Raw genomic sequence first — 26,955 nt, 5'->3', positions numbered from 1 at the left:
GTTGGGGTTAAGTGACTTGCCCAGGGTCACACAGCTAGTAAGTGTCAAGTGTCTGAGGCCGGATTTGAACTCAGGTCCTCCTGATTCCAAGGCTCTGTCCACTGTGCCACCTAGCTGCCTCTTGCCCTTTTTTTAATGTGGAGCACAATAAATCTGTTATCATTATAAAAACAGTGATACCTGTACTTGGACTTAACTATATTCAAAAGGCCATATTTCCAGTAGGATTCTGATGGTAATTACTTTCTTATTAGTGAACAATAAAAGAAAAATTGTTGTATTAACACTGCCTACTCCTGTGAAGGAGGAAATGCACCTTTCTAAATAAGACAACATCATATACTGATGTCAGCAATATTATTATTAGAAATTTTGAAAAATCATTCCCCCGTTTTAATAAAAAATGCAAAGAACAGTCATTTCATGAACATTTTTTTTTTAGTGCTAATGAAGTCACAGAATTATTATAGTGAGGATTTCAAGTGGATTTAATTAATTTCAGTAAATATTTTCTAAATGCCTGATGAAAGGCACACTGGTGCAGTGGAAGCAATGCTGAATTTGGCATTAGAGGTCTTAAGTTTGAATCTCTGTACTACTTCTGGTATTATCTATGTGTCCTTCGGCAACTCAGTTCCCTCTTCTGTAAAATGAAGACATTGTACTAGGTGACCTCTAAATTCCCTTTTAGCTTGAAAACAGTGATCAGTTTTCAAGGCAGCTGGTGGTACAGTGGCTAAGGTGCGGGGCCTGAAACTAGGAAAACTTGAGTTCACATTCAGCCTTCAGACACTTGCTGATTGACCCTGGGCAGGTCACTTAACTGCTCTTTGCTCCAGTTTCTTCAACTCTAAAATGGGAGTAATAATAGCTGCTACTTCACAGTACTGTTTTGTGGATCAAATGAGACGATATTTGTGAAAGGCACTTAACACAGTACCTGGCACACAGGCACTATATAAATGCTAGTTAGATGTTATTATCTTATGATGCTAATATATGTGTTCTCTGAAGAACTTTGGAATTGATAGTGTGACATGGGAGACCCTGACACAGGAACATCCAGCGTGGTGTGCTTGCATCAAGATGCTGTGCTCTATGAGCAAAGCAGAATTGAAGTAGCCCAAAGAGACATGAGATCGCTTATTTAGAGAATGCATACCAAATGTTCACATGGACTATTTGTGTCTGACCTGTGGTAGAGCATTCTGAGCTTATATTGGTGTGATCAGCCGTAGTTGGACAGAATGTAATTTGACTCTCTTAACATAATGATGTCTTTTCGGTCCTTTTTGAGAACTAAAGATGATAACCGAGCAGTATATGTGAGGCTCCATGCCAGGCATAGGACTGTCTGAATTGTCCATGAGACTGAGACATCTGATTATAACAGTGAGAGTATGAAGTGTATTGGATAGACCAAAAAATACTGGAGTTCATATCTGGCCTCAGATACTTCTTAAAGTTCCACCTTCTGGAAGAAGCCATTCTCAGTCCCCCTTAGTGCTGGAGTCTCCCCTGTGTTTATTATCTCCAGTTTATACTGTATATGGTTTGCTTGTACATAGTTATTTGCGTGTTGTCTCTCCCATTAGAATTTTAGTGTCTTGAGAGCAGGGATGATTTTTTACCTTTTTTTTTCCCCTTGGTATCCTCAACACTTACCACAGAGCCTCGAACATAATAGACACTTGAGTGCTTATTGACTTACTTGACATAAATAAACTTGCATCACATGCATCTACTAGAGTGCCTATCTTTATGGAATAGCTGCATCACTGTGAAGTTGAATCATTTGTGTAAATTAAATCAAGTTGAAATACACTAGGGAAGCTCAACAAAGGAAAGCTTTGGAGACTTCTTTTGCAAAAAGAATAAAAAATACCTAGTTTACTTCCAACTTTGTATCTTCATGTTTAGGAGCAACTGGATGGTGCAGTGGATAGAGTGCAGGGCCTGGAGTTAAGAAGAATGAATTCAAATCTGACCTCAGACACCAATTAGCTGTGTGATTCTGTGCGTCACTTAATCCTTTTTGCATCAATTTCCTCATCTGTAAAATGAGCTGGAGAAGGAAATGGCAAAACATTCCAGTATCTTTGCCAAGAAAACTCCAAATAGGGTCATGAAGAATCAGATATGACTGAAACCACTGAATAATAAAAATCTTCGTGTGAGGGGCAGCTAGGTGGTGCAGTGGATAGAGCACTGGCCCTAGAATCAGGAGGACCTGAGTTCGAATACGCCTCATAACCATAACACCTATGTGACCCTCGGCAAGGCACTTAACCCCGATTGCCTCACCCAAAAAAAAAAGAAAAATCTTCATGTGTAATATTCTGTAAAACCAGGATCATTTCTATCTTTTCCACTGTGACAGAAGATAATACCACTCAGTCCCAAGCCTTCTGCATTCCATGGCCTTAAACATTTTTGATCCAGCCCTTTCTAGATTTTGAAGTGGTGAACTCAGAAGGCTTTCGTAAGACACTTGCCAAGTGGGAGGAGCAATGCAATACCAAGAAAATGGCCACAGTCATCTTTGTTACTTTTCTTTTTAAGGCAGTAATTATGCCCTGATCTCTGAAATCATGTACATCCATTGAGGAAAAAAAATCAATATCTTAGTCTCCCATTTCTCTAATACATGGACTCAGCACGTAGACCGCTTGATTCACTATTTTACCACTTACCACAACTGTGGTTATGGTTAACAATAAGTCTTAAATATATGATCTCAGGTTTTTGTTGTTTAGTCATTTCAGTAGTGTCCAACACTTTTTTGTTGTTGTTGTTTTTGTTTTTGCTTTTTTTGTTGAGGCAATCAGGGTTAAGTGACTTGCCCAGAGTCACTCAGCTAGTAAGTGTCAAGTGTCTGTGGCTGGATTTGAGCTCAGATCCTTGTGACTCCAAGGCCAGAGCTCTATCCACTGCACCACCTAGCTGCCCCAAAATCTTTCCTATTCATTTATTTATTTATTTATTTTTGGGAGGGGCAAGGCGATGGGGTAAAGTGACTTGCCCAGGGTCACACAACTAGTAAGTGTCAAGTATCAGAGGTCAGATTTGAACTCCAGGTCTTCCTGAATCCAGCGCTGGTGCTCTATCCACTGTGCCATCTAGCTGTCCCCTGTGTCCAACACTTTTGTGACCCCATTTGAAGTTTTCTTAGCAAAGAGCTTAGGTGATTTTTAATATTTGTTATTTAAAATTTTTTTGAGTTCAAATTCTCTCCCTCTTTCCCTTCTTCCCCTTCCCCCCTCATTGAGAAGCCAAGCAATTTGATATAGGTTATATGTGTGCACTCATGCAAAATGTGTCAGTCTTGAAAGAAAACAGACCAAAAACAAAAACAAAAAAACTCAAGAAAAATAAATAAAGAAAAAGTATGCTTCAATCTTCATTAAGCCTCCATCAGTTCTTTCTCTGGAGGTGGATAGCATTTTTCATCATAGGTCCTTCAGAATTGTCTTGGAACATTGTGTTGCTGAGAATAGCTAAGTTATTCATAGCTGATCATCATACAGTATTGCTGTTACTATATACAGTGTTCTCCTGGTTCTGCTCATTTCACTTTGCATCAGTTTATGTAAGTCTTTCCATGTTTATCTGAGAGCATCTTGCTTATTTCTTATAGCACTATATTATTCTATCGCAATCATATATAACAACTTGTTCTGCCATTCTCAAGTCAATTTCCAATTCTTTGCCACCACTAAAAGAACTTCTTTGAACAAATAGATCCTTTTCATTTTGCTTTTTATCTCTTTGAGATATAAACCTAGTAGTAGTATTGTTTGGTCAAAGGGCTTTATAGCCCTTTGGGGATGGTTCCAAATTGCTCTAAAGAATGGTTAAATCAGTGTACCACTTCACCAACAGTGCATTTTCCCACATCCTCTCCAACATTTGTCTTTTCTGTCATATAAGCAAATCTGATAGATGTGAGGTAATAACTCAAAGTTCTTTTAATTTGCATTTCTCTAGTCAATAGTGATTTAGAATATTTTTTGCATGATAGCTTTGATTACTTTATTTGAAAACTGCCTATTCATGTCCTTTGACCATTTATCAATTGAGAAATGACTCTTATTTCTATAAATTTGATTCAGTTCTCCATATTTGAGAAATGGTGTCTTTATCAGAAAAACTTGTTGTAAAATATTTTCAGTAATGATTATTGTCTTTCTCTCCATCCTATTCCCCCCTGTTTTTCCTACTCTCCTTTCACCCTGTTTCCAAAAGTGTTTTGATTCTGAATTTTACCTCCTTCAATTTGCCCTCTTTTCTGTCAGCCCTCCTCTTTCCTCTCCCCACCTCCTCTGCCTCCCTTTTCTCTTATCCCCTCACCTTCCTACTTCTGTGTGCTAAAATAGATTTCTATACCTAAGTGTGTATGTTATTCCCTGTTTGAGCCAATTCTAATGAGAATAAGGCTTGAATATTGGCCACCCTTCCTCCCCTTCCCCTGCACTGTAAAAGTTCTTTGCACCTTTTTTATATGAGATAGTTCACCCCATTCTGCCTCTCCCTTTCCCCTTTTCCCAATTCATGCCTCTTTCTATCTTTCTTTTTTCTTTCTTTGATCTCTTCCCATCATATTCAGCTTTACACTCTTGCCCTCTGTCTTTGTATACTCCTTCAGCCCCAGTGAAGAGAAAGTTCTTAAGAGTTGCAAGTATAATTTTCCTATGTTGGAATGTAAACAGTTTAACCTTATTGAATCCCTTATTTCTTTTTTTTTTTGTTTACCTTTTTATGCTTCTTTTGAGTCTATTTGAAAGTCATTTTCTTTTCAGCTCTGGTCTTTCATCAGCAGTGCTTGAAAGTTCTTTATTTCATTAAATGTTCATTTTTTTCCCCTGAAGGATTATACTCAGTTTTGCTGAGTAGGTGGTTCTTTAGTGTAATTCTAGCTTTTTTGCCCTTCAGAACATCATATTTAAAGCCCTCCAGTCCTTTGGTATAGAAGCTGCTAAATCTTGTGTTATCCTGACTGTGGCTCTATAATATTTGAATTGTTTCTTTCTGGCCACTTGCAGTATTTTTTTCTTGACCCTGGGAGCTCTGGAATTTGGCCATAATACCCATGGGAGTTTTCATTTGGGGATTTCTTTCAGGAAGTAATTGATAGATTCTTTCATTTCTATTTTACCCTAGGGCATATTTCCTTGATAATTTCTTGAAAGATGCTGTCCAGGCTCTTTTTTTTTTTTTGTTATTAAGGCTTTCAGATAGTCCAATAATTCTTAAATTCTCTCTCCTTGGTCTACTTTCCAGGTCGGTCATTTTTCCAATGAGATATTTCATCTTTTCTTCTATTTTTTCATTCTTTTGATTTTGTTTGTTTGTTCCACTTGCCCAGTTCTAATTTTTAAGGAATTATTTTCTTCATTGAGTTTTTGTACTTACTTTTCCAGCTGGTCAATTCTACTTTTTAAGGAGTTCTTTTCTTCAGTGAATTTTTGTATATGTTTTTTTCCATTTGGCCAATTCTGTCTTTCAAGCCATTCTTCTCTTTATTGGATTTTTGTATACCTCTTTTATCACTTGGCCTATTTTGTTTTTTAAGGTGTTATTTTCTTCGGTATTTTTTTGTGCCTCCTTTACCAAGCTGTTGTCTCTTTTTTCATGATTTTCTTGTATCACTCTGATTTTTCTTCCCAATTTTTCATTTGCCTCTCTTATTTGATTTTTAAAATCTTTTTAAAGCTCTTTATGGTCTGAGACCAATTCACATTTTTCTTTTTTGATTTTTTTTAATTTTATGAACAAGTTTATATTTTAAACCAATGTTAACTTCAGCAGCCCTCTCTCTTAGTTTGGTAAGAAGATCAAGCATTTGATAGCTGAGAGGTTTTTGGACTCTTTGGGCCTATTCATTATAGCTCTTGGTTTGCATTGTTTAAATATTCTTAGAAAATGGTGAGAGTCAGTATTAATGTCTGCTTTATCCATTTACTATTTGATTTCCCAGTCAACAAACAAGTAACAACAAGTGCCTGTTTGGTACTAGGTATTCAAGATAAAAGGACAAAAATTAAATATTTTTTGCTTGACTCAAGTCAGAAGCTTGTTTAAATAGGTCTGGTTGTAGATGTTTTAATTTCAATTTGTATCTTCTTATTTTTTTTCTGCTTTGGTATTGATTTTTAATTTTGCTTTAACAAGTCTTTGGTCTGACCATAGGTACATAGACAGCTGAATCAACAAACTCTCCCACTTTAGTAACCATTCATTTCTAGTCTGTTAAGGTAGCATCACTTTATATCTTTTTTTTTTTGGCTATTTGACACTTGCTGTATACAGTTCCTTGTAGCTCTTGTTTAAGAAAGTATTCATGAGGCCTCTGCATAGCCTGTAAACCTTTGATCTCTTTTATTTCCTGCTTATGCACAGTATTTTCTAACATATTTCTCACGTCCTACGCAAACTCACCTTTGAATTAAAGTCAATAGTATATGGTGATTTAGTTAGAGACTTTTGCTGAATTCTTCATAGTGTCTCAATGTGTCTGTAAGTAATTGTCCATATAAAGAAGCTGGTGGCACAGTGGATAAATAAAGAATCAAGGTGCCCTTAAGTGTGTTCACAACCTGAATTTCTGCATTACCTCTTACCTCTCCCAAGCCAAGTCTCCAGAGTGAAGCATGTGATAGTTTCAGTAAACGGTTCAATGTTGACTTAGGACTTTGTCCTGTGCTGCTCAAACCTTGGGTCTGCTGCTGGATAACCGGGAGGGGTGGGGGGTGGGCGGCAAGTTTCTTAGCAATTTCTGGGCCTTAGCTTCCCTTAAATGCACAACAAGGGACTTGCAGTAGATGAGGACCTGTAAATTCCTGTCCAGCTCTGAATCTATGACTCTTTGATTCATAAATTAGGATGTCTTATACCTATGAAATAGAACACAAAGTCTAAGGGCTATAAGTGGCTCTATGACAGTATATATTTGTATGGATATCACTATTTTTTATCATTAATAAAATAAAAATTCAAAGTATTTAGCTTTTTGCCATTATGTGTTTCCCTAATTAATGGATACTAATGATACAGTTACTGTCGTGGCGGGGAGGGAGAGACAGAGAAGGTGGTCATCATTTTAAAAGTTTGGAAAGTATTTATTGCTGAAAGGCGATGGGAAGCTATTAAGAGTTCTGAGCCTCAGAATGACCTGATCAGAGTTCTACTTAAGAAAATCACTTTGTCATCTCTGTATAGGATAGATTGGATTGGGGAAGCACTTGGCAGGGAGACCAATAAGGAGGCAGTTATGAGAACATGAATTAGAGTAGGTCCTATAGGAATGAAAGGAGCAGGAGTAGGGGACAGATAGATAAAAGAAGCAGTGAAGAGGTAGAATTGACAGGCTTGACAACTGCTTAGATATATGTGGAGTGAGGAACAGAGTGGAAAAAAATGACTTTCAAGCTGTCAAGACTTGGTGACCAGGAGCATAATAGTAAACTCATGAGAATATGAATTTCAAAACAAAGATGTGGTTTGGTGCAGATGGTCAGCTAATAGACATCCAAGGATTTTAGCTCTTTCATAGTCTTGAAATAGTAATTAGTCTATCACTGCTCCAGTACAATGAAGTGATATATACCTTTTCTTAGAATGTGGTTAAATTATGTTGTAAATTCAAAATCGTAAGAATCGATCCATGTGTATTAATTTCAATATATTTTGAGACTTTCAAATGTAATCTAAAGCTCTTCATAGGCTTATCTGGTTTTACATTATTTTAGATTCTATCTCCTACTATCTAGTCAGGTCACATAATCTCTTTGTAGGCCCTTGAATTCTCTCTTCATGCCCACAGTAATCGATTTCATTTTAAGATAGCATTATTCAGAAGATACTCAGTTGTTTTATCATTAATGTTGAGTGTGTGTAGTTCACTAAGTGTGATGGTTGTTCACAACGATTTTTTGTAGGGACATTAGCATCAATACCTATTCCATTCAAGTATGTGCACATAATAAAAACTTGGGGAACATTTTTGTTGAGGGATTAAATGGGCAATGTATTAAAGGCTGGGAAACACTGTGCTAACTTTAGTTTATATACTGTTCTATATTATGTTTTGTCAACCTTTCACAGAGTTTGTTCTAAGAAAAACAAATGATTTTTGTTGTGTGTCGACTTTTTAATTTCTCTCAAGCTGCTTGACATGCATTGCATAGGAGTTACAGTCCAGAAATGGCTCAATTTGGGAGTTGGGATGCCCAGTTTATATACCTTTTCGACAGGGGCTGATACTACCCCACCATTATTTACCTGGACAGAGGACATCAACAGGGGCTGATATTACCCAGACATCATTTACCTGTTCTGTCAGACCACCTTCCAGCCATACCAGAGCACTCCCAGCCTTTGGCTATCCAGGCAGAAGAATCTGTCTCCACCTAAGCCTGAGCAGACCTTTGATTAAATCAATTCAGGCTTGGATCAGGGTTTGACCAGGATAAGAAAGATTCAATGCAATCTCATTCTTAGTAATGTCCTTCTAAAGGACTTTGACAGAAGTGGGCTGGGGGTTGGAGCTCTGAGTCTAGAAATAATTTTTCAGAGTTTCAGTGTAAAATTTTTGCTGATTTTAAAAAATAAATTGGTATTTTTGTTGGGGCCATTTTAAAAGACTACTTAAAAGGTTTACTTAAGACAGTTCGTATTAAATATTCTTTTCACTTTCTTATTTTCACATATGTTTACAAGAAGATGGAGGAATGTCAGGATCCTCGCAGAGCATTGTTGCATGAGCTAGCTCATGGTTTTATTCTTTCACGTTTTCAATTTGAAGCCCATTTTCCCTATTTGTAAAATTTTTGTTTTTGTTGTTATTCTGTTGTTCGTTCATGTCCAACTCCATATTTGTCCCTGGGGTTTTCTTGGCGAAGATACTGGAATGGTTTGTCATTTCTTTCTCCAGTGTGTCCTCATTTTATAGATGAGGAACTAAGGCAAATTGGGGCTAAATGACTTGCCTAGGATCACACAGCTAGTAAGTGTCTGAGGCCAAATTTGAACTCAGTTCTTCCTGACTTCAGACCTGGTGTGCTATCCACTGAGCCACCTAGCTGGCCCATTTATAAAATAAAGATGGTACTGTTTATACTACTAACCTCAGAGGTTGCTTATGAGGATCAAACAAGTTGATATGTCTGTGTGTTTAAAGCACATTTATATACTTTAAAGCTATGATTATATAAATGAAAGCTGTAACTTTTTAGAGGAAATGTGAGTAGTGGAAAGAGTGCTAGACTTAAGGCCAAGAGGGTTCAAATTTCAGCTCTATACCTTACTACTTGCATGACCACAGGCAAGCTGCTGCCTCTATGAGCCTCAGTTTCATCTGTAAAATGAGTATGATACTGACATATTTCACAAGGTTGTGAGTAAAATTATGTTAATCCTAGAGTGCATTATCAGTTTGTTATTTTATAGTTTTAATCACTTTTCTCCTTCCCTATGTTGAGGTTTAGATGCTAGGGGCGCTGGGACCCCAAAATCACAACACATGGGTCCTGCCCAAATGAATTTGATGCAGGCCTTCTTTCAGCTAGAGACAAGGCTTATTAAAGATCTGCTATATTGACCAGACTCTGAAGGAATCTGAACATTTGGGAGATATTGGCTAGGTTCTTAAGGAATCTGAGCATTTGGCTAGATTTTAAGAATCTAAGCATCTTAATGGAGACAAGATGAAACTGAACCACTTGGCCAAAGGAGAATAGAGCCTAGATGGGATTAAGGGTGGGAAGTGGCCAGGGCAATTGGGAGGTAACAGAATTGGGAGATTGGGCATAGCCACAATGAAAGGCCAGTTAAGTGGATTACAGCCTCAGGCAAATGTCCAAGGATTTTCCTTTTTGGGGGTCCAGATCCCATAGACATAGTCTTTTCCTTTTAGGAGTTGAGATCCATCCTCATTGCCTAGACATTTCCATTCTTGGACCAAATAAATAAAAACCATTGCTCTAACCCAGACTCTTTTTTTAATAGAGAGTAGATATAAAATTTATTCATTTTCTCCACGTGTGAATAGTCAGTGACAAATGGGCCTTTTAGAGACCCTCTGGCTCTTTTTAGGATCTTAAGGAGAAATAAAATAAGGAATGAGATTTTTATAATTGAATATTTGTAGAGAGACAATATTGAAAGACTTGGCAAAATGTCCCTCCTCTGAGGTTGGGCTAGGCTATTTTACAAGAAAATTATTACAAGTTGAATGAAATAGAGATTTCTGCAATTGGTTTGCCTGTAGATAAAGCCCAACCCAGATTGGCTGTTTCTGCTTTTTTTGGTCTACTGTTAAAACTCTAATCCAGAGACTAATAAATTATGGCTCTCAGGCCAAATCCAACCTGCCACCTGTTTTTTATAGCTTTTGAGCCAAGAATGATCTTTACATTTTAAAATAATGCATTCTGGCCCTAATTAAATCATACTAATACCTAAATGCTATTCACATTGGTTTCCATATTTATATTTAGTGGTATAGGGTTATAGGAATGTTATGTGACTTGTTCAGGGTTACCCAAAATTTGAAATACATTTATGAGTGTGAAAGTGATCAGCAGTCTGTATTTGTTTACATAGAAGAACTAGGATTGAGAAGTTTAGAAAAAAATACCTAGAAGTCCTTAAAGAGAAGCCATATATTTGCTGTGCTGACTCCCCCCCAAAATGCTGTGGGTGACCTTGGCCTTTCTAAATTAAGTTCTTTCCCTGGTCTCAGTTTGTCTGAGGCCTTGCCCATTAAATGACTAAGGGCTGGGTAGGGGTTGAGACAAAAGATAGTTCAGTTTACTAACACAAAGATATCAATCTGAGAGGGGTTGAACCTCCAAGTTTCTGGCTAGAATAGAAAACAGTTGTTATTTATGCTCATTGTAAATCATCAAAATCTAAACAATGAGCCACTGAGGCTGTCTTTGGTCCTTTTGAGAAGGGAGGAAGAACAACAACAAAAAACAACCCTGCTCACGATAGACCGACTGAGCAGTTTGTTGTAAGGTATTGATGGGGTACGGACCCAAGCCGAGATCTTTGCCCCTTAACCCCAAAAGAACTTGGGTCCCATTTGTGTAAGGAATTCTCCTTGAATTCTCCCACTTCATCAGGGAGCTCTCTGTCATTTCCCTGAGGCCATAATCCCATCAACTGGCCTTTCTTTGTGGCCATGCCCAGTCTCCCAATTCTGTTACTCATGACCTAGCCTAACCCTCTGTTGTCTTACCTCTCTATGGCCCCTGGTCACTTCCCACCCTTAATCCTAGCTAGGTTTCATTCTCCTTTGGCCACGTGGTCCAGGTCCCTGGAGTTCTATTATCTCACTGTGGTAGTCTCCCCCTCCCACCCCCCTGCCCTATTTGGCCACTCCTACATCCCTCCCATAGTCTTTCTGTATATAAGGTCCATCTTATCTTCATTAAAGGGCCCAGATTCTTACAAATCTAGCCAATAATTCACAGATACTCAGATTCTTTAAGAGTCTGGCTAATGGCAGATCTTTAATAAATCTTGTCCGTGGCTGAAAGAAGGCCTGGGTTAAATTCTTTCAGGCAGGACCTGCGTGTTGTGATTTTGGGGTCCCAGCACCCCTAAACCTCTTGACCTCATCAGTATGATGTGCCAAAATAACAGCATAATTGGTTTTCTTAGTATATAAGCATCTGGAGGAATCACATCCTTGAAGAGGTTAAAACAAATACTGTTTTTTTTTTTAGAAGAGGGCAGAAGCCAGCCAGGAAGGCATATATCCAGAAATGAATGTCAAAAAAGGGCATCAACAAAACCTTAAAATACTACCACACCAACCAGAGCAGCTAGGTGGCACAGTGGATAGAACACTTGGAACCAGGAAGACTCATCTTCATTTGTGCAAATCTGGCCTCAGACACTTAATAACTGTGTGACCTTGGACAAGTTACTTAACCCTGTTTGCCTCAGTTTCCTCATATGTAAAATGAACTGGAGAAGGAAGTGGCAAATCATTGCCGTATCTTTGCCACGAAAACCCTAGATGGGGTCACAAAGTTTGGGACATGACTCAAAAAATGACTGAACAGTAACCCAACACCACACCAACCACTTAGACTTGGCAAGAAAGAAGAGTAGAAGTTCTACATTTTTATGTGATAATAGCCCCTAATGAAGCCCCTTAAAATGATTTATTAGCCAGAGTACAGTAGTAACAATGTAAACATAAGGTAATTAGTTTGCTTATCATTGATTGTCATTCTCTGGGGTTTAGTTTATACAGAGAAAGAAAATAAGCTGTTTTCATTTGGGTATTTGAAGACTTTATGTCTGTGATATATTTCTGGTGTCACATGATTCACAAGGATAATACATGAATCAGCAAGATTGGTGATGCATGTAGTCAATTCTTCACTAATATTTTCATTTCCAATAAAATGCTACATTTGAAATGAAAAGAATCCATTTTCTTAACTCAGTGTCACATTCTTTTGTGCCTTTTCTTAAAATGCTTATCTGAACCTGTGGTTTTTCTCTTCAGATATTGTCTCCTTTGTAAATAATGAACAGGAACTATTTTGTCACCATAAAGCTTTATATGCATGGAAGCTATCATTTTCTTTTTCAAAAATAAGTTTTTTTTATTGATGTTGTTATTTTACATCAACATAGTTTCCTCCAGTATTTCCTTCCCAAGAGCCATCCCATTTAACAAATAGTATTTTTCAAAGACAACAAAAGAAAAAAAAAGAAGAGGAAAAACCATCATGTTTATTTTCAAGCAAAATCAAAACTCCTAGAACATATTGTTAGTAGTTTAGCAACTGAGATTTACTACATCAGAGGGTCTGTGATTCTTAAGGCTTTGAAAGACATATCTAATGTGTATTTAGTAACTGACTTAGGTAACATATATTAAGTAATTGACCATGTCTCTGTTTGCATGTCCCATTATTGTCACACAAGCACAAAATCTTAGAATCATCTTTGAATTTATTCTCTTCAACAGATATATTAAGTCCTTGCTTTGAAGCATCTCTCAGATTGCTCCTTCTCTGTTCTCACAGTCACTACTACCCCTGCTCTAGATCCTAATGACCCCCTTCTTGCAACAGCTCCTTTTTGATCCCCAATTTAATTTCTTTCTGCCCTAGTTCTGAATTATATTACCTAATATTTCTTTTTTATTTTTTAAAGCGTTATGATTTCTTCTTTTTTGATATCACAATCATTTCTGGATCTCTTAACCCTCCTTCCCCTATACCCCCACCCCCAATGAATTTTCCCTCATATTCCCTCAGAAAAAAACAGTTAAACCAACCCAATTGATGTAGTAACCACATCTGGTAGTATGTGTGGCATTCCATACTCATTGTCTCCCAGTTCGCCAACTGACAGGATGAGTGGGGGATCTGCATTTCCCCATCTCTTCTCTTAGGTTAAGGTTTGTCATTATACTCACGTTAGTCAGCCTCATTTTTGTATTCTTTTTGTTGAGGTTTAGGGGTGCTGGGACCCCAAAATCACAACACATGGGTCATGTTCGAATGATCCAGGCCTTCTTTCAGCCAAAGACAAGGTTTATTAAAGGTGCGCCATACTGGCCAGACTCTTAAGGAATCTGAACCGTGGCTAGGTTGGCTCGGTTCTTAACAAATATGAGCATTTGGCTAGATTATAAGAATCTGAGCACCATAATGGAGACAAGATGGACCTTATATACAGAAAGACTGTGGGAGGGATCTAGGAGTGGCCAAGTAGTTTGGGGTGACTGGAGGAGGGGTCTAAGGAAGATCTGGATGGGAGTGGCCAGTAAACTGAGGTGAACAGAATGCCTGGGACCTGGAACGTGTGGCCAAGGGAGAATGGAGTCTACATAGGATTAAGGGTGGTAAGTGGCCAGTTGGTAGGATTAAAGCCTCAGGAGAAAGCCACAGATTTGGCCATGTGGGAAAGTCCACGGTTTTTCCCTTTTGGGATCCAGATCCCATCTTTATCGCTTTTCATTTACAGTATTATAATCTGCATGCACATGCTTTTCCTATTACTGCTTACTTCATTGTACACATAAATCTTCCCAGGTTTCTCTAAATTCTTCTTATCTCTTGTTTCTTATAATCTGATAATATACCAAACTTGGACTTTCCACTTAAGTATATCTGGTAATTATTACTGTTTTAGAAATACACAAATACTAATTTCTCCCTTTGTGCCTTTATTCAAGCTATTCTACCTGTCCATAATTACTTTCTGACTTGCTTAGCTATCCAAATTCTGACCATTTAAGACTTTAATTCAATTAAACATATATTAATTAAGCTTTTCTGGGAATGCGGAAATAAAGAAAAAAACCATTTGTACCCCAATAGGCTTGCATTCTTATGAGAAATACAATAGGTACACAGATAAGTAAATCCAAGATCTTTGAGGGGGCAGAACCTGAATAAATAAGGAGATTAAGAAAGTCTTTTAGTAGGGGGAGACACTTGATTGAATCATAAAGGAAATAAAGATTTTAAGAACTCTTAAGTGATAAGAGGCACAGTTCCAGACACTAGGAAGGAGAACAGTCTGTGCGAAAGCTGAGAGGCATGTTACGTAATGCCAAATTTAGGGAATAACAAGTAGACCAGTTGGACCAGAATGTAGACTGCTTGAAGGGTAATAATCTAAAATGTCTGTAAGAGTAAGGTTAGCACGGGTTTGTAAAGGGTTTTAAATGCCAAGATGAAAAGCTGGAATTTTATCCCAGGGCATTAGGGAACCACTGAAAATTCTTGAGCAGAAGAATGACATGGTTAGACCTGTGATTTAAGAAGACTAGGCTGTTTTGCAGAAGATGGATTTGAAAGGATAGAGCTTTAAGTAGGGAGCCAGTTAAGAAGCTGATACAATAGTCCAGATTAGATGTAATACAGGCCTAAACTTGGATGCTTGCTGTGTGAATTTAGAAAAGGAGATGACTGCTAATGATGTTGTAGGCATAGAATTAAGACTTAGCACTTGTTTGGATATAGCTAACCTTTACAGCCCTATGTCAGTCCATAAAGGCTTTCTCAACTACTGCAGCTTTGTTGGTATCTTTCATTTCTGAATTCTTACAACTTAAAGTCTATACCAACTTTAGTCATTGTGGGAATTCCTTCAATTGTTGGCTGTGTCAGCATGAATCCATATAGTGTAGTGAGATGAGCTCTGAACTCAGGATTCAGAATATGTGTTTCAGTCCTGGTTCTGCCACTCAGTAGCCATTTAGGTTACTTACTTATAAACTTTGGTTTTCATATCTGTAAAGTGGGGTGATAATACCTTCCTAGCTACCTCAAGAGGCAACATAGTGTAGTGCTCCAGTATCATAGTATAGTGGACCAGTGCTGGAATCAATAAGATCTGGGTTTAAGTCATGGCTCTGACATAGACTAACTAAACGTAGTCATAGGCAAGTCATTATCCTCTCATTTCCTTGCCCCCAGTCATTTCCTTAAGACTATGTGCCATAGGAATTGCCAATATGCATATAAGGAGGAAATTTCCATACCAGAAATTCAGATCCACATCTTTGCTGTTCTAATCCCTCAACAAATAAAAAATCCTGCCTTGGAGGGTATAAAGATCACACATGAAACCATAAAACCACAGACATAAGCATTTAAGAGGACTTCATGTAGGTCATGTAGTCCTACCCTCACTCATATAATGAATCCCATCTATGACATCCCAGACAAGTAGTCATCTACCTGCTGTTTGAAGGCCTTTAGTGAGGGTGAACTGACCACCTCTAGGAAGAGCCTCTTCTAATTTTTGACAGTTCGGATTATTAGGAACTTTTTCTTTAAGCTGAACCAAAAAATGTACGTGCCTACAACTGCCTATCGACCCTAGTTGAGTTCAGTTCAACAAACAGCTTCTGCTTTGTTACGGCGATCTGGAGTCACACATTTATTCTTTCCTTTACGTGAGAACCCTTTAATGATTTCAGTCTAGTCTGATGATTGCCATGTTTCCTCTTCCCCAGACAAATGTTTTTACAATTCATCCAATTAATTTATATGACATGCTTTTGAGTTCTATTATCGTCCTTTTTACCTTTTTCTGGTTATAATTCATTTTGTCTGTGACCCCTATAAAATGTGGTCCCTTGAACTGAATTCAATATTCAGATTGCTTTGTTAATAGTAAATAATTCAGTGTGTCAGCAGATTGGTCTTCTCTCATTGATGTGGCATTTCCCTTTATCAGTATAGATCACAGTCTGTCTGTGTCTTCCTACCTTGGTCAGTTCTTGTCACGTTCTTCCGTAGTTGATCCACACAGTATTCACCCAGTGTTTAAGATGCCTTCTTATAAAACTTTAACACATTTAGGCAATAGAGTTTCTTGCTGTTGTTTTATATTCTCTGAGGAGTCCAAAGGTTTTTCTCCAGAGAGGAGAGAGTATCCAGGAGGAAGAGGGTGTTCAACAGTGTCAAATGTTGCAGAGAGGTCAAGAAGGATGAGAATGGAGAAATGAATCAATCAATCAACCAGCACTTGTTAAGCATCAGCTCTGTGTCAGGCACTGAGCTAAGTGTTGAGAATACAAAGAAAGGAAAAGAACAGTTCTTTCTCAGAAGGAGCTCCCAGCCTAATTGGCAAGACAATATGCAAACAACAATCTATAAACAGGATATATACAGAATAAATTGGAAGTAGACTCAGAAGGAAGGTACTAAGATTAAAGACTACTTTGATAGTAGTTTCAGTTGAGTGTTGAGGTCAGAAGCGAAGATTGCAAAGGGTTGAGAACTTACAGATGTCCACATGCACATTATTGTCTCCTCTGGCTGTTAAATTCCTCAATAGCTAAAAGAGAGCAAGAAACTAAAGAAACTTGCTTTTCTAAGTAAAATTATTCTGTCATATAAATAGAAAATGTATAGATTCTTAACTGAGAGTAATAAGTAAGAAAAATATGATCAATCATTGTATTTTCCCCCCTTGTTACCTTGTTTATAGATGGTGAAAATGGAAATAACCAAGCTATAAAGTTTCTTGTTAGTGAATAATGTGAACACATTAAACAGATGCTTAAAATGCAGCACCTGCTAATGACTCTGTTGTGTCAGGCCATTGTGTGGCATTAGTCCAGTGTTGATTTAGGCAGGCCCAGTAAAAAGTTGGCCTGAGTATTCTGAACTGTGGCAGTGATTTTTAATGTGCATGTGTTCATTATTAATGGTATTGCTTTATTCAGTGGGACTATTACAAGGCATTATGTGTTAGCTATGGACAATGTAATGGTTTTACTTGATGTATCAATGTAATAATTCATTTTTAGCTCTTGAGAGGTAAGCGTGGAATCTGGGGAGAAATATACTGCTTTTAAAAATAAAAATTAATAATACTATAAAGTGCTCCCGTTAGTGGGAAACCACTGTTTTCAAATGAATTATTCTACAGCTTAACAAAAAAAAAAAAGGTAGGGATTCTGGCATACTAAGTCCATGTTAGTATGTTAGAGTAAATTCTTGTTGACCTTCTGGGTGGATGCTGTAGGAAGTAGGGCTGTGGTGACAATACATGACAGCTCATCGTTTTTATGTTTTTAATCATAAGGTTAAAATGTTAACTCTACCTAGCTTCTTCACCTCACAAGGTTGTTGAGAGGATTAAATGAATTAACATGTTTAAAGTGCTTTGCAAACCTCAAAGCACTATATAAATGAATGAATTACATGTGTGTGTGTATGTATGTACATATTTTTATGTATATGTATACATCAAAGTGTCTGGCCTGGAATTGGGAAGACTAATCTTTCTGAGTTCAGATCTGGCCTCAGACACTTCCTTGGGCAAGTCACTTAACGCTGTTTGCCTCAGTCCCGCATCTGTAAAATGAGCTGGAGAAGGAAATGACAAACCTCTCCAGTATTTCTGCCAAGAAAATCCCAAATAGGATCATGAAGAGTTGGACATGATTGAAAACTGCTGAACAAAATCATATATGTATATTATATGTATTGTACAGCGTATATATGTGTGTACGTAATATACCATGTGTTACATATCTCATGTTATATGTCGTGTATATTATATATGACAGATATATAGATATCTATATATTTCTGTTTCTTTCAGGACTCTTAAGAAATGTTTATAATAGGTCATACTTAACAATGTTGGGAACAGGAATTAAAAGTGCTATTAAAGTTCAGCTCATGGAACCTAATCAGAAGCTCTTTGAGGAAAAGGAAAGTACTTCAATGACTTGTGTAGCAAAATGTGTGTGTGTGTGTGAGAGAGAGAGAGAGAGAGAGAGAGATTAGGTTTCTTATTCATACCTTCTTATTGCCTCTTTCATCCTGGCCCTTTGAACTTCACCTTTGTCAATTATGAGAGTGAAAGAATGAAAACTAGGTGATAAAATGGTTAAAGTGTTGGCCCTTGGAGTTAGGAAAGAAATGCATTAATATCCTGCCTCAGACACCTATTGACTTTGAGACCCTGGACAAGTTACTAAATCTTAGTGTTTCAGCTAAAATGGGAGTAAAATGGGAGGAGGGTTAGACTCTGGCTTCCAGTGTCTTTTCCAAATCTAAATCTGTGATTCTATATCATAGAGAAATTGGCAATAACTCTAAATTTCTATAGATACGTCATATTGAGAATCCTTATCCGTAAGGATTCCAACCCCTTTATCTCCATGGTGATTTTGCTTTATCAATCGTCCTCTCTGGTGTTACCCTCCACTCATCTCACAAACATCTGTGCTAAAAATATGACTAATATGGAAATTTTCTATATGATTGCACATGTATAAAACTATGTCAGATTATTTACCATCTCGGAGTGAGGAGAGGAGGGAAGGTGGGAGGGATGTAATTTGGAACTCAAAACTTAAAAAAAAAATTTAAAAACTGTTTTAACATGTCATTGGAGGAAAAAATAAAATATTTTATAAAAAACTAAGAACAACAAAAATCCTCCCCTTGACCGAACTTGATTCCATCAATCTAATCTCATATATTCTCCCCTTTAAAATTCTAAAAAGAATATTCTAGTTTACTGACTCCTTTGTGTAATTGTGTGATCCTGTGTTTTTGTCTTCACTAATCTACTAAAACAACTCTCTCTTTCATCTGTGGCCATCTCCAGTCACCCTGATCTTGCCACTGGACCCAGAAGAAGATGAGGCTGGTGACTTTTGTACGGCCCTCCCTCACTTAAATCCAATTCACTTGCAAGTCATGACATCACCTCTCTGATGTCATTTTCCTCTTCAAGAAGGGAGTATAAACAACAACAAAATAAATCTCTCCAAGGTCTTTATAATCCAGCCCCCCCCCCACCATAGTCATCCTTCTTGACTTCTATTGCATTTGACCTTGTTGATCACCCCTTTCTTCTTTCTTGCATCACTCTTATTTTTCTTCCTAGTTTTTCCTCTACTTCTCTTGCTTGCTTCTCAAAATCGTTTTTGAGCTCTACCATGGCCTGGGACTGATTCATATTTTTCTTGGAGGCTTTGGGTGTAGGAGCTTTGACTTTGTTGTCTTCTTCTGAGTGTATGTTTTAATCTTCTTTGTCACCAAAGTAAGAATCTATGGTCTGACTCTTTTTTGTACTATTTGCTTATGATCCCAGCCATTTACTTGACTATTAAAATCTTTGTTAAGGTAGGGGTCTGCTTTCAGTGTAGAGAATGTACTGTCCCAAGCTTCAGGGATTTTGTGCAGCTATTTTCAGAGATATTTCTAGGGACCTGTAAATTTTCAGTTTGTTCAAGGTGGTCTGATCAAGGGCGAGGTGTTTACTCCTTTCCTGACCTGTGCTCTGGTCTGTGAGTGACCACAAACATTCTTTTTTGCCTTAAAACTGCGAGGAGGATTCCCTGTCCACTGCCACTACAAGCTCCACCATGCCAGCACTCCTTCTTACCCCAGAACCACCACCCAGAACTGTGACTCAGATCCACGCAAGAGAATCCTGCCTTAGCACCAGAAAAGAGATCCCTGCAATCCCCCTCTGATCAGCCATTCGATTACCTCTCAGTCTGTGGGCCCAGAGCTCCAAAAGCAGGTGCCGCCCTGGGCCTGTGCCAAGACTGGGGCCAGACGGAGCTCATCTCTCACCGTGTTCAGACAGAGTTTTCCTACTGACCTTCTAAGTTGTCTTTGGCATTTATGGGTTGAGAAGTGTGGAAACCACCACAGCTTCGCTTGCTTCAGTCCCTTGAGGCCTGGTCTTTGTTTGCTTGGCCCACACTGAACTGTGCTACTCTCCCAGCCTGGTGCAACAGACCTTTCCAATCAACCATTCAGGTTGTCTTGGGAGAGAAATTTATTTCACTCTGTCTTTTGTCTGCTGCTCTAGAATTTGTTTAGAGCCATTTTTTACAGGTATTTGGAGGGGTTTGGGCGAGAGTTCAAGCAAGTCATTGCTTTTACTCCACCACCTTGGCTCCATCTCCACCCCTTTCTTCTTGATACTTTCCTTTCATGGTTCTCTTTCTACCTCTCAGGTTACTTTTCTGTCTTCTCTGCCATCTTCTCTACCTTCTTTCACATCCCAGTGATGTTAGGGTTCCCCAGTATTCTCTCTTAAGTTTCCTTTTTTTCTAGCAATATACCTTCTCTCTTGATTTCCTGTGGCTTCAAATACCCCTCATGACATATTTGGTCATTTCCATATGACTCCCAAATTTCTTTACTAAACTTTTCTCCAAATCTCCTGTCCTGTGTTTCAAATTAAGAAACTTAGATTCTTCTCTTTCATGTCTAAAACTAAATTGTTTTCTAATACAGAACTTTTTTCCAAAAGCTGACCTCTCCTTAATTTCTCCATTACTGCTAATGGCACTACCATGTTCTCAGTTATATGGGCTTATAATCTGAGCTGCCCATAAACTCCATCTTCCCCACAGCATATTTCAGTCAGTAAGTTACCAAACCTTGTTGATCCTCCCTTGTCAGCATCTTTCACTTCCCTAGGTTAGGCACTTTTGGTCTTCCTGCCTGCAGACTGTCCCCAGTATGATCCATTCTTCACAATTCTGTCAGAGTAATATTCCTAATGTTCCTCTCTGTTTTTCATCCCCCCCCTTTTTTTTAAGGCAATTGAGGTTAAGTGACTTGCCCAGGGTCACACAGGTAGTAAGTGTCAAGTGTTTGCACCGAGGCCGGATTTGAACTCAGGTCCTCCTGACTTCAGGGCCAGTGCTCTATCCACTGTGCCACCTAGCTGCCCCCTCATCCCTTATTTTCATCCTCCTTTATTCTTCCTCTGCCTTTGCTCATGTAGTACCCCGTACCCAAAAAAGGCTCCCTCTGCATTTCCATCTGTTGAAATCTCCCTCTTCCTTATATCTGTGCCCAATTCAGATATCAGCCTTTTATCTTCTCTTGTTGAAAGTGATCTCTCCCTCTTCACATTTCTAATAGTACTTTACCTGAACTTTTCCTTTGCATTAGTCAGTGCAAAGGAAAGTGATAAGACTTGTGTACATTTCCTCCTCACTCCCCTATCCTGCATTTGATTGTAAGCTTTTTGAAAGTGTTTTAGAAACAGCATTTGATGTAGTATTGCCCTGTTCAACTGCTTGACTTTGGAAAAATTAAATCACCTCGGTGGACCTCAGTTTACTTCTAAAACAAGGAAGATGTCAAGCATGTGACCTACAGGCTACATGTGGCACACAGCACTGTCAGGTGTGACCTGAATCAGATTTGAATGTAATTGGGACATATTTAGCAAAATAAAAACTCAGTAAAATATAGAGAATATTGCATTTTAAATCTAAGTCAATATGTAGCCTGTAAGAATCCTTATGTACCAATTAATAGTCCCTATTTCTATTTGAGTTTGACACCAGTGGTCTAGATGAACTTTTAAGGTCCCTTCCAGCTTTTGATTTGTGATTCTATTTTCTTTATATCCACAGTGCCTAGACTGTACTGTACGTATAGTAGGAATTTCTTTATTTCTTAAAAATTGAATCTCTTAATATCCATATTACAAATGTTGATGCTGTCCAATATGTAACTGGAGATTTTAAGAGTAAGTTGGTGTTAGGTTGGATATGAAAAGAGGAAAAAATATCAATTACTTTCCAGAGACCCTTTCTGGCTTTTTTTTTTCCTTACTCTTACCAGTGTGCTTTTTTGTCTTTCTTACATGAAAACATTAGGGGCATACCCATATTGGGTGGTGTAACTTAAAAAAACCATCTCTAAAGTTTATGTTATTAGTATAATCTATGTTATACTGTATGTCGATTGAATCTAAGTCTTTCACAAGTCAGAACCAGGTAAAATGTGGGGGAGTTTCTCACAAAAAATATGGTTAACCTCCTTTCCCCTAAATCAGGAAAACCCTAGGAAAATTAGCATTTGATTTCTATTGCTTTCTCGGGGATTTCCAGCTTCCCTGCAACCACTTATTCTTTGAATATAGGGCAAATTTTATCTTACTCTCCAAAAATACAAAACAAGTTTGTGCTTGAGTACTTTAAACATTGGAAACGACCCTCCCTTTTGAGAGGACATTAAGCCTTCTCTCTCTTCTGGAGGGGTCCTTTTTTTCCCCAGGACTAAATATTTTACCAGCAGAGGGTCATAAATTAAAACTAGTCCAACCTCTTCAATTTATAGATGTGAAAACACTTCTGCCCCGGGGAGGTTTGATGACTTGTTCAAAATTAACAGTAGTAGTAGTAGTAGTAGATGGTAGTAGGAGATCGCAAAACCTAGTACTCAAACCCATCTCTTCTGATTCAAAATTCAGAACTCTTTTCTGTTACACCAAGTTCTCTCACTAAGGTTTAGGTTGTATCCCACTACACAGATCTCTTTAGTACATCAAAGGCAAGGTTTTTAGGTTTTCTCCTTTCTTTTATGGCCCTTTGTCTTGTTACTCCCTGAGTGAGGCACATAGTTTTCCTACCACGTTGGTCTCTCTAGTGGTAGCAGGGACAAGCTTCACAGGTTCCAACCTCCCCATTGTATCCCAGTCACCACTGTCAATATCTCCATTTGGCACCAGCTCCCTAAGGCACATGGCTCCCTGTGAGACTGCATGGATACACAGGAATCTCTTGCACAGTTCATCAGTCTCTCTTTCATGGTTTTCATCCCCGCTTATGTCATCAAGTCAACAAGTGTTAAGCTTTTACTGTGTGCCAGGCACTGTGCTAAGCCCTGGGGATACAAAGAAAGGCAAAACCACAAAAGCACATTTGTAGATAAGCTTTCCAGGAGCTTACCTACAAATGTGGGAAACAACGAGTAATTAAATAGATACATCAAGAGCAGGAAGAAGTAACACTGAGGGGAAGGCTTAAGTAGGTAGCCGAACAGGCAGGCTGCCTGCAAGTAACATTTGTTTTAAATCTTGAAAGAATCCAGGGATGTCAGGAATTGGAGGATGAGAGAGAAAGGATTCCAGTCATGAGGAACAGCTACTGGCAAGGTATAGAGAAGGGAGAAAGAGTGTTCTGTGTAAGGAATAGCAAGTTTGTCAGTATCCAGAAACAGATGCCTTTGTGCTCTAAGCATGGAGAGAGGTAGAGCTTATCCAAAGAGAGAAGGCTTACCTGTAAGCCTGTTTTTTGTTGTTGTTATTTAATTGTTTCAGTTGTATCCAACTCTGTGACTCCATTGGGGTTTTCTTGGCAAGGATACTGGAATAGTTTGCCATTTCCATGGCCAGCTCACTTTATAGATGAGGAACTAAGGCAAACAGGGTTATGTGACTTGCCTAGGATCACACAGCTAGGAGTGTCTAAAGCCAGATTTGAATTCATAAAGATAAGTTTTTCTGATCTCGAGCCCAGTACTCTATCCACTCTACCACCTAGCTGCCCCTTAAGCCTTTTACCTTGGTTTATTTCTTGGAATTCTTACTGACTTTTAAAATATATATACATATATTTTATTCTGAACTTAATAAATACCGAATAAATTGGTCATTTCCAGAAAAAGCTACATGTGTAGTAAATACTTCATTTTGCCTCATTCTCCCAAAGCAGGACTGGCGTCATTGCTTCCTCAGAGTACCACTGAGGGGTTGGGGTGTCTCTTTGCTGATGCTATTGGCTTGAGCCTCCATTCTGGTGTGGTCCTCCCCAATACCCCTACTGTTAACTGCTAATGATCAGCATCACAGTTCCATTTAACCAATTAACATAAATTACCATTTATGAAAGGATATTTGCTTATAAGATATATCAAGAATAAAAATACATACGTTTCCCTCGAACGCTTCAGGGGTTCGCTCTTCACTATTCACTTTGGTCTCTGGGGGAGATTGGAGTCAGGCTTAATGCAGTTTCTACATGGTATTTGTCCCACCAAGTTCATTTCCAAAGGCAGCATCTCTGCTGAATGAGCTCTTGTCTCAGCTATTCAACAGGGTTGATTCCCAAAGGTTGCTGCTTCTTGGGCATCCATACTTTGCTGACTGAAAAACCAAGTGTCAACTCCATTCCTAGACTACAGGGCCCCAGGTGGCTCACTCTTCTGTCCTTTGGAAGCTCACAAGGTTGCAGTCATTTCCAGCCTTCTTCACATAACATAAAAGAACCAAGATCCTATTTCTGCCTCAGGTGGAGAGGGCCTATATCCTTTTCCTTTACAACAGAGTTCCTTGCTGAAATGCCATTAGCCTGGAAGAAGTTACATGAAGAGGGTGAAACCAAGTTGACTAGAGTTTTTTGAATGTCTGTCTTCCCTCTAGTTCCACCTGTATAGCTGGAGCTCATTGGAGAGGCTCCTCCTTGCTCCTTGTTTGGTAGATCAAGAACTCTTCTCCTGATCCAGATCTCTCACATGTCCATCTTGTCTTACAGATCCATCACATGTCATTATGACCAATGCCTGAAGCAGACTCCTCCACATCTTCCATGTAGGGAATTGCTCAGAGGCACTCTACACATGCTCATCAAGACTGAGCTCTTTGGCCAGTCCTCATTACACATAATACTAAGATCTCTGTTGAGTACTGGTTAAACACATTCAATATGAAAATTCAACCTATAACTTTGCTGTCTTGCTTGTCTTTAGTTTTCTCTGGCCTTCCTTCTGTCTCACTGATTTTGTACACAATCTAACACAGTCTAAGCAAGTGCCTCAAAAGTCAGTATGTTAAATTGGACCAACATATGAGTCATAGTAGAGCTTTTCCTTTTTCATATTTCTCCATCTATTCATGATGGTTAAATATAAAGATAGATGTGCAGAAGCTGGAAAAGATGCCTTTAGAATATAGGAGTAGTTTCTATTTGAAGATTACTCTATTAATCAAAATATTTTTGTGTGTCTTCTACACTGGGATAAGCCCTACAAAGTAGACTGCTTCCTGTACCCATGACGGATGTTTGCCTCGTTACTAAGAATTCATTAGGTGCAAATGTGGATATCAGAGGCCAACTACAAGATCCCATAGTCTCAATGAAAAATGTAGTATCAGTCACTATAAGGTGTTCAGTGTATTCGTGTAATTAGAAGCTCGTGTTCCATTTATGAATTTTACCTAAATTTCTGATGTGATATCTTTGAGTTAGATATCTATTGTTGCCTTCTTTTTATAGGTCAATAATGACAGATCTGTACTACCTCAGTCAAGCAGATGGAGCAGGTGATTGGCGAGAAAAAGAAGCCAAAGATCTGACAGAGCTGGTCCAGAGGAGAATAACATATCTTCAGGTAAGGTTAGTTTAAGCAGTAAGCTTGAATTAAGAGGATGGACAACAGCACTCAAAGAGATTGTAAAAGTTAACATTTTAGCTCAGAATATCTATAAAAACAGGAATCACCATTGGTTTATGAATGAATGAATAAAGCACTGAGGATACAAATATGAAAGCAAAAATAGCCCTTGCCCTCAAGGAGCTTATATCCTAATAAGAGGAGACAACACATATAGTGGGATTCGTTTATGACATTTTTCTTAATCCGATGTCTGATTCCAACTGTGTTGTTTTCTTACCCAGAGGACTTTTTAATAACTAAAAAGAATAATTGGATTAAAGTTGTATTAACAATATAATCTCTGTTCCCTCCCCTTTTAAACTCCTCCTTCTACTGCTAAAGACTGCATAGTTATGGTGGGCAGTGATCTTTGTTTACTTTCTAAGATTGGGGAAGGTTAAAGCAAAATGATATCATGATGTTAGTATATATTTCAGGGTACAAATTTCCCTACACTTAAACTAGGAAAGATAGAAAATCAAGTTTTTAAGGAGACCATTAAGATCCAAACTGATCTTGACATGCAGTTTTGTTCTCTTTTTCTCATGGCCATTCATCAGAGGTGTCTGTAGAATGAGAAACACTTCACCTCCTGTAGGGAAGAGGTAATTATCCCTTATCAACTAGATACTCATTCAATGAACTCTAAACAGCTGGTGGTGCAGAACCATCATCCTCATTTAAAATGGAAATAGCTCTATTTTCTGAGTGTTTTCCATTTCCACATGTTCATTAAATTTTATCCCATAAAAATGTTATCTTTTAGCTATGATCTGGTCACAGTCTAATCCCTACCCCCACCCCTCACTGTAACATGTGCCTACCACCTGCTTCAGTTAGTTTCTGTGTTTTTTCCTCCTGATTTTAAGTGGCCAAATGTTCTTAACTCAAGTGCTAATTCTTGCATATGATTACTGATGATTATTGTTTCATATTAGAGAATCTCACAAATTCTGTTGAGGATTTTAATCTGGAAGTTTTTTTAAACCCTTTAAATTGCTGTAGTGAATTTAACCTTATATTATTTTCTTTACTTTTAATTTCAATCTTATCGTTGACCTTCCACACATCCTCATTTTATTCAGTTTTCAGTATGAACCATTTTTGTATATTGAAAAAGAGAGTTTTCTATGAAGAAAACTTTTATGGTGGGGAGAATATTTTTTCAAAAGTACTTTCGATATATGTGTTTTAGTATACTAAAAGAGAGTTCTTTTCTATCTTTAAGAGGACAGAAATCTTACAG

At 38.1% G+C, this 26,955-nt stretch overlaps 1 protein-coding gene across 7 annotated transcripts in view; it reads left to right on the top strand.

The window, feature by feature from the left end:
- Nucleotides 1-26,955, top strand: part of FUT8 (fucosyltransferase 8) — a 436,921-nt gene that overhangs the window by 295,719 nt on the left and 114,247 nt on the right. For all 7 annotated transcript variants that reach the window (XM_027843711.1, XM_027843709.1, XM_027843707.1 and 4 more), the window contains one exon: nucleotides 25,550-25,664. In XM_027843711.1, the coding sequence (XP_027699512.1) occupies nucleotides 25,550-25,664 (115 nt within the window). The remainder of the gene's footprint in view (nucleotides 1-25,549; nucleotides 25,665-26,955) is intronic.

Source organism: Vombatus ursinus, unplaced genomic scaffold (assembly GCF_900497805.2).
Source record: "Vombatus ursinus unplaced genomic scaffold, bare-nosed wombat genome assembly UNPS02014926.1, whole genome shotgun sequence".
Classification (NCBI taxonomy): Eukaryota; Metazoa; Chordata; class Mammalia; order Diprotodontia; family Vombatidae; genus Vombatus; species Vombatus ursinus.
This window is presented reverse-complemented; position numbering and strand designations above follow the sequence as displayed.